Source organism: Anolis carolinensis, chromosome 5 (assembly GCF_035594765.1).
Source record: "Anolis carolinensis isolate JA03-04 chromosome 5, rAnoCar3.1.pri, whole genome shotgun sequence".
NCBI classification, from domain to species: domain Eukaryota; kingdom Metazoa; phylum Chordata; class Lepidosauria; order Squamata; family Dactyloidae; genus Anolis; species Anolis carolinensis.
In genome coordinates, this window is record NC_085845.1 from 182,126,952 (window position 1) to 182,145,348 (window position 18,397).

An 18,397-nucleotide genomic window follows, 5' to 3' on the forward strand; every position below is an offset into this window, starting at 1 on the left:
AGACACCTCCAATGTCATGTGGCTGGCATGACTGCATGGAGCGCCGTTACCTTCCCGCCGGAGTGGTACCTATTAATCTACTCACATTTGCATGTTTTTGAACTGCTAGGTTGGCAGGAGCTGGGGCTAACAGCAGGTGCTCATTCCGCTCCTGGTACCTTTTGGTCCGCAAGTTCAACAGCTCAGTGCTTTAACATACTTCACCATTGGGGCTCCGGTGGCCATAGGAGACTCAATTCTCACACGATCTTAGTCCCAGTTGGTGCCATCTTGTTGCTGAGCTAGATAGACTGCTTACTTGTAAGCCAGTCCTTGCAAGTGATCATCTACCTCCTCTTGCCTTAAAAACTATAATGTCCTTAATATGCTTTCAGACCTAGGGATAGATCTCATTGTTGTTTTGGTTCTGAACTGAACACTTAAGGAAATGAAACAACACTTTCAAAGACTGTGATAAAATTTCACATTGAAGCAAATGTGGGAGAAATCACAAAATATGACAACACACCTTCCAAACAAGCTGCAGGCTGAAATCTGTTCATATTTTAAATATTTATCAAATCAGCTCAAATGGTGCATTTGTAAAAATCAAAGCCAGAACAAAGAATAGCATTTGAATTAATTATCTACTCTGAAAAGATTCATCTGAAGACATGAAAGGAAATGCTCTTGGAGATGATTATGACGACATAAAGCTTCCTGAACCTACACCAATAATTCCATGTGTACAAAATGAATAGAAATCACTTAGATTTCATTTTTATTTTTATTGTATGATATTATATTTGGGAGTTTAAGAATGGAAGGGAGGGGGGAGGACCATTAAATAAAGAAAGGTAGACTGTAGCAGAAGAGAACATTTGCCATAAGGATTTCTGGTTCATAGATTTCTGGAACCAGTAAGGATTTTTATATTGCTTGCTCAACATGTAGACTCTACAATGGAGGATACAGCTTTAGCTTTTTAGACAAAGGAATGTCCAAATATCCAGTGAAGAGGAGTCCGTTATCATCTAGGGCAGTTTGTTCCACTTCTATTACCTTTGCCATTACATACCAAGTTTCCTATAATGCCTAGCATGAATCTGGGCCCTGACCTTGAAAAAGCTCCCATTCTCTTACTTGCCTTACCTTAATGCTTGAAATATATCAGGTTTTAGAAATCATAAAGGAGCAGATGGAACTTACAACAGCTCTGTTCCAAAAAGAGATCTTCCAGTTAACCTTTTGATAAAGTGTTCTGGCATTCCATGAAAAACATTTGGCTTATTTATTTCTATTGCTCTGGCACCCCCTTTCGCTTAATGACTTCATTATGTTGTCAAATCAGATTGATTGACATAGTTTTGGGACTTGGTCCTGTTTGCTAAAGAAATCGCCCAATTCACAAACCTAATTCAGTGAACTCAGTTCCAGCAACGTTGAGAGAAGGCGCGGGTAAAACACTCATGTTAGTTACAGAAATATATCCATCTGTTCATTTTATTTTCTCCCCACTCCTCATTTTGCAGCATTAATGAAACAGGACAGAACATTTGCACTAAGTATTGGAGACAAGAGGGAACATGCTGAGGTCAAAAGCTCTTTTCAATTATAGCAGGGATGGAGGACTTCTGGACTACAAGCCAGATACCACCCATGATGTTTCCCATCCAACCCCCAAGCTTCTTGTACTCTCATTTTTGATCATGGATTAGAAAGAAGAAGATTTTAAACATAGAAACATATTGCATATAAATGTGTTTGCACCTCAGAAAGCTGTTGCAATGGTGGCTTACTCCAGAACAGACATGTACAGAATTTATCTATGATTGTTATGCATGTAAGCCGATCTCCAAAACCTTTAATAATTTGGAATTTGGCCTCTGTCCTGAAAAGGTTTCTCCATCACTCAGTTATAGAAAAGTCACAAAGTATGATGAGATGCACAGTATTCTTAGTATAGGCTGTGTTGTTGCTACACCATGGAACTGACATAAGAATTGATACTGGTTGTGTGCAATTTGCATGTGTACACAGAAATGATACTGGTTGTGTGCAGTTTGCATGTGTACACAGTAGTTGTGTCCAAAATATTTGTATATATGGCACATATCCCATAAAACAGGACAGGCTTCATATCTCCCAAGCAAGAAATGACCAAGCAATTTCACCTCTCCCAGCCGCTGTTAATCCACATTTAGGGTACAGTTAGTGGTAATACATTTTGCTGTTGTCTGCACTGTGACATCTAGGAACTGTGACATTCAGTCAGGAAACTCACTAACTCACTAACAGGGTTCTTGTAAAGATAAAGGGATGGAGAACTATTCAGGACTCCTGGACTTAAGAGAAAGGGTGGGATATGATTGCAATAATTCAGGATTCCTGTTTTGCAAATCTTGTATGGTGCTGATGGTAATTTCCATAAACCTTTATAAGTTCTTTTTTGCCTTTTTGTCTGCATTCTTGTGGCTATGGCTTTGTATACTTTGTTGCCTTTCTAGAGAAGAGCTTCCTTTCAACTGATATGAATACTGAATAAGCATTTTGCAAATGCCTACCCTGGTCTCTCTCTGTACTGTAAATATAACAGAGCTAATTGGCAGGCTGGGAGGTGAAAAGTTTGGTTTCACATCTTCCAAACTGTTGTCACAGTATTGAATAGCTCATTGCATAGAAGGCAGCAAGGGCAGTCAACAAAAGAGATTGCATTTTACATGTACAGTTTTTTGTTGTTGTTGGAAACTTTTGTTCTGGGTGTGCATTTGGTGCCCAGATGGTGGAGGCACATGCCGGAGCCCATCGCGCTGTCAGGGCAGACGGGTACATATGTAAATATTTTGCTTTCTTCCCTATAATATTTAGCTGTGTCTAATCTAATTGCTATCAAAGGGAGAATTTTAGGCACACGCAAGTAAAGCAAACAATGATCACCTCTGGTAACTTGGGAAGATGCTAACCCACCTATGTTGAAGCAACTAACAATTTGGTTGCATAATGCCTTGTCCACTATTTGATTTTCTAGTTATTCATGGCAAATAAAGTTTTGGGACTGAATGTGTTTGAAAAGTTTGTTTGATAAAGGGGAGAAAAAAGTCTACTCTGATGGATATTGAATTTATACTTAAACTTAGTGATAATCGGTGTAAGAATGGCTGAGATAATGTGTGAAAAGTGATTTTGCCTGATTGCCCAAGGGACTGTATAAATACTACACATGAGTGCTGCAATTTAACCTTGTCCCCAGTAAAATTACATAGGCAACAGAATTTGGATATTGTATTTTATTTATGCATTGGACAGCATTGTTATGGTTCCAATGGGTCTGATCAGAAATCATATCGATCAAGTTTCCTGCATTTGCATCCCATAATGTTCTAGAAACAGGTAAATTGTAGAAAAAGATTGGGGAACTTTTCAACCTAGTATTGTCCTAGCTGGACTAGATTAACTTCTTAAAAGTCAATCCTCTTCTTTATGTATTTTGGATGGCAAAATACTTTCAGTGGCACATAAATGAAATCGAGTAGGTTCTCAAATATTGCGTAAGAATATTGTCTTTGCCCCTCTGTCTTAGCATGCCCGCTAGTGATTTGCATGTTTTCCTTCAGATAAGGAGGTAAAGGTTTTCTCCTGACATTGTCTAGTTGTGTCCGACTCTGGGGGTTGGTGCTCATCTCTATTTCTAAGCCAAAGAGCCAGCGTTGTCCGTAGACACCTCCAATGGTATGTGGCTGGCATGACTGCATGGAGTGCCATTATCATCCCGTCATGGCGGTACCTATTGATCATTTGCATGTTTTCAAACTGCTAGGTTGGCAGAAGCTGGGGCAAACAGCGGGAGCTCACCCCACTCTCCGGATTTGAACTGCCGACCTTTCAGTCAGCATGTTCAGCAGCTCAGCGGTTTAATCCGGTGCACCACTGGATGGCTCTCCATTTTTTTTCTTATCCCTAAAGTGCTTCTTTCTGTTGCCTGTTTATTGTAACACGTTCTGTAAATTCTTGTCCTACTGCCCTTGTGAAAAAACAAGGTCAGCTCAAGGCTTATTGCTGCCTGAGGCTGAAGAGCAGCTGATATTTTTCTCCATGAAGTTTTGCTACATTGTACTCAAGGCCAACCAAGCTGCAATCACTTTGCTGGTGTCCCACACCCATTTGTGACATATGGTTTTAATAGAAGAGAGTTATATTTTTGCATAACTAACTTTGCTTTATATATCTTCTTTCTTGCCTCTCCCAGGAGCAATTGAACAGTGTTCGTACATCAAGTACCACTACTCCTCAGCAACGATTCCCAAGAATCTCACCTACAATATTACTAAGACCATCCGTCAGGATGAATGGCATGCCTTGCGTAAGTTCTTTGTCTCCTTCCTTCTCTCAAGATAGTTGCTTCAACTGTGTTAGGTTGAAGAGGGAGAATAGGTCGACCTTCTTGATCCTCTATATAGCTGTGTTAATTTCTTGCTTATGCACCAGAAAAGATCCTGTTGGTCAAACAGCATAGCATTTTATTGTCGGTTGCTGTTTAATTATATTTGGGAATTATGGACGGAATCATTGCAGTCATTTTGGATTCACACTCAAACTTCCACCATGTTAATGATTGTGTTTGTGATGCTATTGAAGAATTTAAAGAATTCAAATGTTAATATAAAAGAGGGAAACTTCAGGGCTGTTCACATGAATAATAATTCACTGAAGTTGTTATTTTGTGAGGGAGACTTTCTGGTGTAGTCCTTCTCATTATCCAGCATGCAGCAAATGGTCCCAGTCATTTTGAGTAACTCTGAGGTAGTTGCACATTCTCATAGTTTGAATGTGTCTTTCTCTCTTGGGTTTCTGCTAGTTACTAGGGAGAGTTATAAAGGGGACTTTTGCTAAATATGGATTTGTATTCATGCAGACCCTAGAAAAGATTTTTGGACTGTAATTGCCAGAATCCCACAGCCAGCATTACCATCGACCACAATGGCTAGGGAGTTCCAGGGAAATGGAATCCAAAGACTACTTTCCCATGTTCTGCTTGAGGAAAAGCATCGCCCAGGGCCCTCTCTTTTCAGGGCTCATGCACCATCTTAACTACCTTCACTCAAGACATTTCCCCCCATTGGTTTGCTCAAGGCAAGACTCAGCAGGCCACCAGAAGTCTTGGCTGATGATCATTATGTCCCATGGACATTGAACACTCTCTGAAGCAACTGTATGTGACAGAGAAAAGTTGCCTTAAGATATATGGCTGATATTAGAGAGTCTCCCTGTGGCACTTGGAGAAGAGCAGAGAAGGGCATTTCATATCAGAGTCAGGAAGCATTTTTTCTTGTGGTTTCATGGTGGCACAACAATATAAGACCCTTTCTGTTGATGTGCCCAAATCATGCTTGGTTGGGTTTTCCTCCCTCCAGCAGTTCTTCAAATGAAGACTATTCATGTGGTATCTTAGCAGCTTTGAATAAATGGTAGGAATGACACACAAGCAATCCCTTTAAGAACAAATTATCATTGAAAAAAGAATAGCTGTTTATTACTGATGTTGATGCCATATATGCATTGGTGTGGTGTTTTTTCAAAAAAGAGTAGAATTTGGGAAATCTTTCCTGCATTACAACAGTGAGCAGAAATCCTATAGACCAGAGTTTCTCAAACTGTGCTCCTCCAGATGTTTTGGACTTCAACTCCCATGATCCGTAACAGCTGCTATACTGGCTGTGATTTCTGAGAGTTGAGGTCCAAATCACATGAAGGAGAACAGTTTGGGAAACACTTCTATAGACTATTGTGATATTCCCATTCTAGACTTAGGTTTACATCAGGGTTGGGAATCAAGTGGCTCACCAAATTTAGCTGGAAACCAACACCCTGCACTTCTCATAACTGACTATGCTGATAGAGGCATTGAATCAGTAATGTCTGAAGTGCTTCATGATTTCCACATGTAGTTTATGTGGATTGTAAATTCTGTATTAATGTTAAGGAATCAGTTTCAGAGATGTTCTCAAGTACTGCATTACAGGGATGGGCAGATGAAAGGTAAAATAGTGAGATCGAAAGTGCAAGCATGTTTTAGCTTATGTCTCTTTGTACTAGTTCCCAAGCCTCAGGGGAAGCACTTCAACCACTGAAATAAGGAAAAAATACACAAAAACTTGGAAAACATCAAATAACAGTATCACATGAAAGGAAATATGGGCCATCTGGATAAGCATAGAGGACCGGATTGGAAATTGAAAAGTGCTAGACTTTGTCCCAGTGCCTAAAATTATCTGCTCCTGGTATATATAACTTCTCTATTCCCAGCAAATATCTATGTAGGCTCAATTTTCCAAAAGGTTTGTATAAGTGTGGGATACCTTGTAGGTTATATTAGCACCCTGAACCTTCTAGGACAACAACTGAGGAAAGCCATGGAGGTTTCCTTTTAAAATAAGGCACACATTTCTTATACACCTTTTTTAAACATAAAGTCATGCTTCCAACAAGCTTGTATCATGATCACTACTTTTCCTATATTTTATGTTGCTCCCAAGGAAGAATAGTACCATATTGAAACATCTATTTCCACAACAAATGTTGGCAATTTTCCTCCCCCTCTTCCTTTAACAGTATCTTGGAATGCCACAAACAGCCAGCTGTTGCAAAATGTAGTATTTGTAGCTTGATGAAACATTAGATTTCTCTGTCTAAGCATTTCTCCTCTCTAAACTGCAAATCCACAGGATGGAATCAGAGTGCTATAAGTACATAGTGTGAAAGGGGCCCAGGAGAGTGGAGGCAGCAAATGTGCATTGATTTGATGTTATGCTTTGGAGCTGATAGCTGACCCAAGCAGGTAATTTAGAGCAGGCAGATCTCTACAGTGAATAAAAATCTGTAAAGTCAATAAAATATTCAGTGAGATTTTAATTCAAACTTTGAATAGTAAATTTGTTCTTGGGTAGGTTTGATGCACATTTCTGGTTTGTTGTTTATTATTTGTTCCTAGTTCTGTCAGTTATAGCCAGCTTGGGTATGAAATTTGCAAAGTTTACAATGAAGTTAACACTTCATATGCAAAAAGATAGTCCTTCAGTTCTTTTCTTACACTTTAACTCATGGAAATTCAGTGTTAAACCCAACCCTCCGCAACACACACACTTACTCAAGCAAATGGAAATGTGCAGGCTGCAACTATAGGTAAGTCCAAAACCTTGTGAAGATGGATACCTCTACTAACAAATTTATGTTACTCCAAGGGTTTCTTAGCAATATTTATTAATAGGAAGTTGCTCTTGCCTTCTTAGGCTGAGAATTACCTGCCCAACCTCACTGAATGGGTTTCCATTAGGCTTGGGTGTCTCCCAGTCCAACATTTCAAACCACAATAGTACTACAAATAAAGGAGCTATCCAAGGTGCTAAATTTATTTGTGGCACAGGGTTCAGCACCTTGGAATGAACTTTTAAAATCTGGACTTAGATTCGCCACTCCAGTGAAATTGAAAACACCAGCTGCCTTTCCTTTTGGTCCCTTTTGGCTTTGAAAAATATAGTATGACTTGGCTCTCAGAGGACCCAGGATGGTAGTAGAAAATTAGGCAGATTTGGCCCCCAGATCCTCCATAGTTACACATTCTGGTCTCACCTAAAAAGTTTATGAGCATAGTCCCATCTTTTAGGGATTTCCTGACTAGTTTTAGGATTCCCTATTAATTAGTCCATAATCATTACTCCCCAAGTTGGCATCTTTTTAGCATAAGGTGAGAAATTAAAATGATGTTCAGATCCAAATGATGTCTGTTACTACTTAGAGAGGTGTTGCTTCCTTTACGTGAACCTGCCAACCCCTCCTCAGCCACTTCCAAAAACCCTAAAGCCATTTCCAGCTAAATAAGTCTCCCTCGAAATCTGTTGCTTCCAGTTGCCTGCAGGAAGGTTAAGATGAGAAGACAGAGGGTTGATTTTTCATATGGGAAAAAGAAAACAGAAAAGGAAGATGAGATGGTAGCTCAACGTGATCTTAGAAACAAACAAATTCCTACCATATGTTCCTGGGTAATAAGATTTTGTTCTTACTCTTTCACGGAAAGCAAGAGCCAAACCCCCAGCGATGGAAAGAACCATGAGTAAGTCAATATATGATGCTCAGGCTGTTTGTTATCCAAAGTACAAAAGTGTTTTGCTTCAGGGCTCCTGCTCCAACACGTGCAGGCATCCAAAATGAAAACACAGAAGGGAGGATGTTTCATTTTTTCTTTTTGCCAAAAATACCTTCTCTGCTTTCTTGAAAAGGTTTAGAAGTAGAAATCCCTCTCTTTCTTTGACAAGAAAGCACCCAGTCTTTGATCTGAAGGGGAAAAAATTAGGGATCTTAGAAAATGCATAGATATTCTGCCTTTAAAAATACAGATATTGTATTCTTTTTTCAAGATTGAAAGTTTTGGAAAGATGATCGCTTTCTTAAAGACAGAGTAGTAGTGTGCCTCTTTCCATGACAATAACACTCTGTTTCATACGAGGAAAAAAGCCTGCAGCTCAAAAAATGCATTGATCTTTTCAGTCTTTTGAAATGTTCATTTGTTTCTTTGGAATACCAATTTTATGGCTTTTCTCTGGGGACTATGTAGCTCAGAGGGATTAGAAAAGCTGCTTTAGGTAGAGTTCTGGGAGTTCTGATCCAAAAAAGCAACTTTTCTAAGCCCTGTGAGCTACATAGTCTGTAGAGACAGGGCACAAAATGGATTTGTAGTCCCCCTACTTGGAAAAAACTTTGACAAGCTCTGGTACCTCATTGCTTCACCTTTAGAAAAATCACCAAATTCAATCCCTAGCATCTCTAGTTTAAAAGATTAAATGGTAAGTGTATTCATGAAAAATATCTCTGCCTGAGGTATCTTAGAGGGTGACGTTTTCTTAGAAATTGTGGGAGGAAAGTTGTATCTGTGCTGTAGCAAAAACTATTGAGAAAAGATTAGAGAGACAATTTTAGGACATAACATACAAAACTAGCTACAGTGTTTTCTCTCTCGACTACTAGCATATCTTATCTTTTTAACAGAGATAAAGGGACAGACGCAAAGAGAAGGATGGGCGTTCTTCTACATCTCTTGACTAATCAAGAGCGATGTGCTGCACATTTTCTGGGTGACTGTGCGGCAGTGGGTTTTTGTGTTGTTTTTTTAAAAACCAGTTTGATCTAAATGGGCCTTTTCCATCTCTGACTCCTATAATTTTTGATTTATATAGCAATTTAATGCCTGGCTTGTAATTATTTATCTCCCAGATTATTTATACTCCAGCCCTACAATCACACTCCATGTTATTTTGCAAGATGCAGAATAACCGTTTAAATATTTCGAAGTGATTACATATAACATTTTCCTTCTGCCTTTTTTTCTCAAAATGAAACAAAACAGGGTTATAAGTATAACACAAATGTTCCCTTTCTCTTGCACAGTTGCAGTTAAGCAAAAGACTTTAGCGAAACTATTCATTTTGAAAAAAGAATATAAAACAATTTGGAGAAGATGCCTTTGCTAGCCCTAAGCAGACCAGGTCTCCTTGGCTGCAGGCCTGAATCCCTGGAACTGAGTATTACATTTATTTAAGTCTTTTATGATGATGTGCCAATGAGTCATAGATATGCTTAGATTTCCAAGCTGCATTTGCTATTTTGAAAATTTGAGGCACTTCTATAGAAACTCAAATCTAAATTTAATCCACTATAGTGCTATAAAAATCAATGGTTTTTATGCCATCATGTCTCTCATTGATGTGGCTCTTATCCTGAACACAGGTTGTAGGTCACAGGATGGAAGGACGATCTAAATGAGGGGCAATGAAACAGCCATAGGCAGTCAAAAGGATGGCAGGCATAAGCCAGGCAGACAGAGATGCACCATGGACAGCTCCAACTGACTAACTTGTTCCAGCAAAATCTGGAACCCACCTCCAAAGATGCAATATCAGGATCAATCAACATTTGGTCTTCTAAATATTTCTAGACTACAGTTTTGGATATCTTTATCTCAAAGTGTGTGCTTTTAAGACTGTTTTTAAAATGTTTTGCTAGCTTGTAAATCTCTTTTAAAATGAATGTGTCTGAACCTGAGATTCTTGGATCAAAGTTAACAGCTCCACGAATGTCACCTTTGGAGATCTTTGCTCAGGGGGGACCTATCTTAAAGGAACTCCATGTGACCATTTACTGACATGGCATTAGGATCTGTATTAGGGACCTCCGCAGTCAGCATCTCCAGATAACAGGGTTCAAAGACAGGTTATGATATAGCAATGTTCACCAAATGCTCCTTTTATAGTTCAAAGTGGAGCCCCTGGTGGGGGAGTGGGTTAAACCCTTGAGCCGGGAGGACTGTTGACTCAAAGGTTGGGTTGCTGACCTGAAGGTTGCCGGTAAAAATCCAACCCCGGGAGAGCACGAATGAGCTCCCACTATCAGCTCCAGCTCCATATGGGGATATGAGAGAAGCCTCCCACATGGATGATAAAAACATCAAAACATCTGGGCATCCCTTGGGCAATGTCCTTGCAGACGGCTAATTCTCTCACACCAGAAGCAACTTGCAGTTTCTCAAGTCACTTCTGATATGAAAAAAGCGCTCTCTTAGTATCAACATACCTAGATCTCTCCAGTTTGTCCAAATCCAACATTGTATTTCATCATACTTATAGAACTCCACCTGACTACTTCCTACGGTATGCTCCATTATATTTTTGAAGGCTAAATAAGATTACCTTTTGGAAGCTACCATTTGGATAGAAGGACAGAACTACATGTTTAAAAGACATCTGGATGGCTACCAAGTTTATTACAAACCTACACTGTAAGCTTTATGACCACAGAAAGATGGAATGCCAGGAAGGAGTGGACTAGGTTAGTATTCCAGTAGGTTTTCACATGCTGATTTTTTTGTTTTTGTTTTGGAGAACATACAAATTCCCATTACTAATAGAAAGCAATAAAGTTGTAGCTGAGTTGTAATTTAAAAGGCTTCTCAAGTATTCTGTATAAGTCACAATTTTTAAATTAGGACATGTAAGTGGCATGGATGGCAGTTAATGTATTGCTGTTATATGCCTTCTAGTCAACTTTGACATGTGACAACCCTATAATAGGGGTTTCTTGGTAAGACTTACTCAGAAGGGTTGGCCACTGTCTTCCTCTTAGACTAAAAGGGTATGATTTGTCCAAGTTCATGCAGTGAGTTTCCAATGGTGGCCAAATCCTTGTCTACTATATTCCTAGTTCAATATTAAATCACCCTGGCTCTCTAGGATTTTCTGATATAACAAAAAAAAAACTGAAACAAAATTTTGCAGAGCATTTTTGCAGCATTACAACCAACCAGCTATACCATCTTGCATATTATTCCATTTTCCACCCTGACTTCACCATTCATTCCTCCAGCACACTGTCAGCAATCTGTGCCATATGATTAGTCCTTCTTGGACTTAGAGGTTTATTTTCTAATATGGAAATTGCTTATTTTACCAGCCTTGGTGATTCCCAAGTCTGCTGCTATCTCCTGTGGATGATTTTGACCACACTGTAACTTGCCTTTCAGAAATAAGAACATAAAAATATGCCGTATGCTGGATCTTTCTAGCTTAGTATTGTTACTACTGACTGGCAGTTGAATCCTAGAGTTTCAGGGTGATTTCTTTTCTAGATTGGTCTGGAATTGTGTGGGATCGAATTCATAATCTTCTACAAACAAGTCATGTACTCTTTCACTGAGTTACGTCCCCCTTGAATCTATATGACATCAGCATACAGAATCCTTCCCAAAACTGGTATCCTTAAGATCTGCTGGACTACAACAGTTTGGCCAATGAAGTTGTAGTCTAGCACATCTTAAAGACACAATTTAAGGAAGGTTGCAGTATAAGATGGAGCTTCAGCATATGGACATTAACATTCTGATCCTTGTATGTAATAAGATCTGACCTCTGGTGGCTATGTATATGTATGCCAAGTTTTCAGTATTCTTATTAGAACTGAAATGAGTTTCAGTAAGTAAACCTTACCTTTTCAAATTCATGTTGCAATATAAACCTTCAGATCTGCACTTTGACATTTGAAACGACACATTTTCAATTTACGTAGAGTGTTGTTTGAACTATATCTGCTCTGGCAAAAGAGCACAGACTGTTTTTATAAGCTCTTTAGACTTTATAAGGTTACTTGGTAAAACCTCTAAAAAAACCTGTAACATATAAACTTTATGTAAGTTATTTTAAATTTATTGAAAACAAATGGGGTTTTGATATAAGATTTTGAGAAGTGAATCTTTCAGTCTAAATTGTCTTCTACTTTAATACTAATTGAACTGGAATGGTTCTGATGTATTCATGTTTCCCTTCCCTAGCTCATTTTGAAATTGTAAATATCCTTCCAATTTTAGCTCTCTATCTCTTAAAGTCTGAGCCCTTTTCCAGGTGGATGAGATGAAAACAAAGAGGAATAATGAAAAAGCCTTTTTTCTGGAAGCATCCAGTTTGGTTTAGTGGTTTGTATGTTGGACTGTGACTCTGGAGACTAGGGTTTGATCACTGGGTGGCCTTGGGTGAGTTACACACTTTTGGCTCCAGAAAACTATTTAATAGGTTCATCTTGTAATCCCGATGAGTGGCAAATAACTTGAAGGCACAATAATAACACATCTTCCCTCTCACGTGTGCTCTTGTTCCTCTACTCATATTAGTAAAATAGGAAAAATAGGGGGGGGGGATCTGTTCTCTTCCATTGTTCTTCTGTCGGTAAGGCATGTTGGCCCAATTGGTAAATGTAAATGTTTGTTAAATTAAATAGCTATCTCCAATGGAGGTTGGGCATGTAAGGATGACAGCTAATCATCATTTGGGTGGAAGAGATAATTGATTTTCTTTTTATGTGGGTGTGTTCAGACTCATGCAGGCACATGGCATTCTTGTATGTATATAAAATCGACGTTTTCTCGTTTAAGTTATTACTACTGACTGTACTCAAATTCCCCTTAGTGTCTCTGTTTACTATTTGAATTTTAAACTCAATTCTCACTTAGGGACTGTGAGGAGGAGAAATCAATGGAAGCCTATCTCTTACTGACATGAGAGGGACTCCTCTGCCGTACACAACAAAGCCTATGAATTATTCAGAAGGGTCTCAGTCTCCTATTGCCTCTCTCAAGGTTGGGCTGATTAAAGTTGCATAAGAGGGCTCACAGAGGGTTGAGGATCCATTTGGTCGGCTGTCTCTGGAAGAAAGAGCACACAGCCTCCCCAGGTTATGCCATTACCAATTTTGACCACTCTGCATGATGGGCTTTCATGTTGACACAGGGCTGATCTATCTTTGTGTGAAACAAGTGGAACCTGTTTCTAGAGCATGAAAAAAAATCTTTTTTGGGATAACAACATCCAAAATCTCAGTTGTGGCTCCAAAGTCCAAAAGTGACTTTTCTGAGCTCTGGTATGAAGTTGTGATGCTTCAACACTCAGCTTTTGAGGATTTTTACCTATCCAAGGAACTGAACCTTGCCCCCCAAATAGAGTCAACACATTTCAGGTTTCGACTCCAACCTATTACATCCTCATGTTCTATTGACATGCAGCCTTCAACAGTTGCTGTTTATGTTTCAGCCAGTCATAGAATCATAGAATCATAGAATAGTAGAGTTGGAAGAGACCTCATGGGCCATCCAGTCCAACCCCCTGCCAAGAAGCAGGAAATCGCTTTCAAAGCACCCCCGACAGATGTCCATCCAGCCTCTGCTTAAAAGCCTCCAAAGAAGGAGTCTCCACCACAGTCTGGGGCAGAGAGTTCCACTGCCGAACAGCCCTCACAGTGAGGAAGTTCTTCCTAATGTTCAGGTGGAATCTCCTTTCCTGTAGTTTGAAGCCATTGTTCCGTGTCCTAGTCTGCAGGGCAGCAGAAAATAAGCTTGCTCCCTCCTCCCTATGAATTCCCCTCACGTATTTGTACATGGCTATCATGTCTCCTCTCAGCCTTCTCTTCTGCAGGCTAAACATGCCCAGTTCTTTAAGCCACTCCTCATAGGGCTTGTTCTCCAGTCCCTTGATCATTTTAGTTGCCCTCCTCTGGACAGCTTGTCAACATCTCCCTTCATCTGCGGTGCCCAAAATTGGATGCAGTATTCCAGGTGTGGTCTGACCAAGGCAGAATAGAGGGGGAGCATGACTTCCCTGGATCTAGACGCTATTCCCCTATTGATGCAGGCCAAAATCACATTGGCTTTTTTAGCTGCCACATCACATTGTAGGCTCATGTTTAACTTGTTGTCCACGAGGACTCCAAGGTCTTTTTCGCACACACTGCTGTCAAGCCAGGCGTCCCCCATTCTGTATCTTTGATTTCCATTTTTTCTGCCGAAGTGAAGTATCTTGCATTTGTCCCTGTTGAACTTCATTTTGTTAGTTTCGGCCCATCTCTCTAGTCTGTCAAGATCATTTTGAATTCTGCTCCTGTCTTCTGGAGTGTTAGCTATCCCTCCCAGTTTGGTGTCGTCTGCAAACTTGATGATCGTGCCTTCTAACCCTTCGTCTAAGTCGTTAATAAAGATGTTGAACAGAACCGGGCCCAGGACGGAGTCAGCCTTGCCTTCTTTCTGAGACTTCATCCCATTGCCCTTTCCTCCCATTTTCAATCTCAACCCACAACAGTTGTTTTGCAATCTGTGGTCAGTGTGCCTGCTCAGTCCTCAGTGGCCTGTTTTAGACAACATTGCTCTTACAGAATCTTCACACTAAGGATTTTTTTTTTGGCTGTGAATCCCAAGGCTCCACCAGCTATGCCTTCTCTCATTAGCTTTGTTTGGATGTATAACTGTCGTAGTTCAACACTGAGATTGCTCTTACTTTTATGTAGTTCTTTGAGTTTCTTTTCCTGCTGTCTACTGAAAGTTTCTTCCAAGGCATTTTGCTGTTTTGAGATATGAAGCAAAATCAAGCCCTTGCCCTTTGCACATATCGAAGTCTCTTTGAGCCTACGACCCAAAGGCAACTCCAGAGAAATTCTTGGGGGATCCACAGTTCCTTTATTCCAATTTTTAGCAAGAAAGTTGCCAAAAATGACTGGACTCATCAAATAATAATTAGTTTAGGAAGGATGCTCTGTCAAAGCAATACTAGGTCTAGTTTACTACAATTTGCTATTTCCCCTCCTATCTACTTCTACTTTTTTGGATGGTCATTTGAGGGTCCTCTAGACTGCAGAATCCAGGATATCCTACCACTGTTCAGTTATGTTTGCCTTCAGCATGCCATTATATCCAGCCATATTAATCAGGATAGGCAACATATGAACCACAGATCTCATGTATTCCTGATTGGACTACTGGGCCAAAAAGGCATTGAGGGGTAGAGGGCAAAGTACTCTCTTGAACATTTTTGGATTAATGATTTGTTACTATTGGTGGTACTTATATGAGGTGGGATGGGTGGGTTGCAGAGACTTTACTTTTCCCACCTCTGATTAAGAAGAATTAATATAATGAGATAGTGGTAGGATGATGCTGTGAAACTCACTGCTCAGTGGTGAAGGTTTTCCAGATCTCACATTCATTCTCTTTCAAAATAACTTTCCAATATCTGCTTGGAAGCCTTTAACACTGAAAGGTAAAGCAGAAGTGCTTAAAATAAATTAATAAATAAGTGACACATATTGTATATAATCTGTTCTTGTTGGTGACACCTAATAAGTCCACCGCAGAATCTATTTTGGCTGGTTGGACACATCTTTTATCATTTGTCAAAGCAAAAGGAAGTCATCCGCTAAGAGTACTGTAAGCAATTTTTATTTACATCAGTGTCTGGAGAATGAATAATTGGTTAAAGACAGCAGGATTCTGCTAATTTAGGGATGCAAATTTTGTGTGAAGGTGAAATCCGGAGATAAGGAGGATACCACAAATGGGAGAGCCCTGATGCTGTTTTTTAATTGATATGATTGTCCAATTTATTACCTGGTTTTGGGGTGGGATTCAGTTACTGAAAATCAGATCTCTCAAACTGCGATCCTTTGTCATTTGTTGAATGGAATTTCATTCTCTGCCCAAGTATGTGCTTATGTACATCTGTTTATATAGTCCCATAAACTCCAAATGTCAGACAGTACTGACTAATTCTCTGCCATCCCACTTTTCAGTGGCTTTTAAAATGTCCCAGTTTATTTCCCTTTTTCCTTACATTCCGCCTTTGTCCGCAATTTATTTGAATTGCTGCAAAACTATGTTCAAAACACAAAAGTTGTTTGCACTTAATTAACTCAGCAAGATGGAGGAGAGAGGAGGAGTCAGAATCTTGTCCTTCCCAATAGATGCAGACAGAAGAAACTGCTGCAGTTTCCCTTAGTTTTTGTGTCCTTCTTTATTATTCACTTTGGGCATCATAACAACATTCTGACATTACGTGACCACACATGCCCTAGTTTTCACCTGTGAAATGTTGGAGAGCGTGCATTCATTTTAATGGCACCGGTTGGCTAGCACCTATGACATTTCTACTGGTGAGAATCAGAATGTATCCCACTTCTGGTCATGTTTTTTCATCACTTTCCAAGTGTCCATACAACCCCAAACAGAACAGGCACAAATCTTCCAGCAATTGCCTGCTTATTGCACTGTTATTGCTACCTCCAGGAAAAAAAGCATTTGGAGACAGCAACATAGTGCAAGGGGCTGGTAAATCACCAGCAGTAATAAGATCTACCAACCAAAAGGTGGAAAGTTTGAAGCCCAGTCGGGATGAGCACCTGACTGTCAAGCGCAGTTCACTGTTTACCTAAGCAGTTCGAAAACAACTTAGAGCTGTAATTAGAGAAATTAGGTATTACAAATAAGCAGGGGAGGTATTTTATGGCATCATAAAAGGAAAATACCAGAAATGCAGGTGACCAAAAGGAAGGGGGAAGTCCTGATGGCTCTTCGTCATAGAGAATGGAGCAACAGCACCCCCTTGTGGATGAATCCCAGCACAATCTCCAAGGTACTGAAGCGGGACTTCGACACAACATGCCTTCTTTCTGTCTGTTCTGTCCTGTTTGTCCAAATTGGTATTGAATGTTTGCTATGTTTGTGTACTGTGATCTGTCCTGAGTCCCCTTGTGGAGATAGGGTAGTGTGATGACTCATGGGCCATGTAGTCCCGTTCCTAGTGCTGCTGTGAATGATGAAGAGGAAAACTTGGGTTTTCCACCATTTCAGCCAGAAAAGGAACTATCCCAGCCAGAAATTGAGCCTTTGCACCTGCAGGAGGCTTGTCTTCCAGAAATCTGCCAAACAAGCCCTGAGTCGAGTTCTCCCCCTTTTTCGCGCCGTAATTATTATCTCCAGCAAAAAGGAGTGCAACAAGCTAATCGCAGGAGTTTGAGAATTGCAGCAAAGCATTCAGATGATTAAGCCTGCTGCCATGAGAAATTTTAGGGAGTCATACATCTGGACACAGAGATTGACTTTCGTTTCTGATTCCCCAGAGAAGTGTTCTCTGGTGGGAAAACGAGGCCTATTTAGGTTCCTTGCTCCCGAAGGAATCTTGCGGAGTCAATTCGTCAGCTACCGGAGCAGCGTGTGTGGACAGCTACTCCTGCTTTCAAGCCTTTGTTCCTGTTCCAAGCCTTCATTCTCAGCCTTGTTTTCTCCCCGGATCTTGCCTTGTTTCCCGGACCTCGCCAAGTAATTACCACGGATCTTGTTCTTGCTCCTCGTTTCCTTGTTGCCTTGAATCAAGCTTTGTGTGCCAAGAATCAAGTTATTTCCTAGCCTTGCTCAAGTTCATGGACTAAAGGACCTTGTCATCTCCCCTCACTTGCTTGGCAAGTGAGTGTTTCGGTTGTTGGATTACAACTTTGGACCTTAATATTTCATATTGGACATTGCTTTTTTGGACTAATTTTGACCTTTCCTGAAAGGTCTACTTCTGGACTATTTCCTATACTTGTTTTTATTAACTTTATATATTTCCTTAATAAAGATATTAGATAGAATCTGGCCTCTGTGTATGGTTATTGGTGCTCTGCAGCCTGGGTCGTGACAGTTTGACTCCGCGCCCCCCTAAGCACCAATTAACCTAGGCCAGAATGTCTACCGGAGCCGGACCGGGGGCCCAACCACTCAGTTACACCATCGACAAGGATGAAGTGGACTGCATCCGTGATAAGCTCAATGCGCAGGAGGGAGAAATAAGGGGATTGAAGGAACGGGGAATCCGTCTCCCGGCCCTGGCGCTGCCAACCAAGTTTACTGGAGAAGCTTCTAAGGTTCATGTTTTCCGTCGCCAATGCCAGGCTTATCTAGAGGCCCGTAATGCCGAGTTTCCCCAAGAAGACATCAAGGTGGCGTGGATCTACAGTCTCCTAGACGGGCCAGCGGCCAACTGGGCGACGGCACTGTTCGACCAAGACTCCCCACATCTAAGATCAG

At 40.4% G+C, this 18,397-nt stretch overlaps 1 protein-coding gene across 1 annotated transcript in view; it reads left to right on the forward strand.

Moving 5' to 3' along the window:
- The window catches only part of tmem178b (transmembrane protein 178B), a 354,992-nt gene that overhangs the window by 83,953 nt on the left and 252,642 nt on the right, over window positions 1–18,397 (forward strand). Inside the window, exon 2 of the mRNA XM_003220854.3 lies at window positions 4,226–4,339. Coding sequence (XP_003220902.1) covers window positions 4,226–4,339 — 114 coding nt within the window. The remainder of the gene's footprint in view (window positions 1–4,225; window positions 4,340–18,397) is intronic.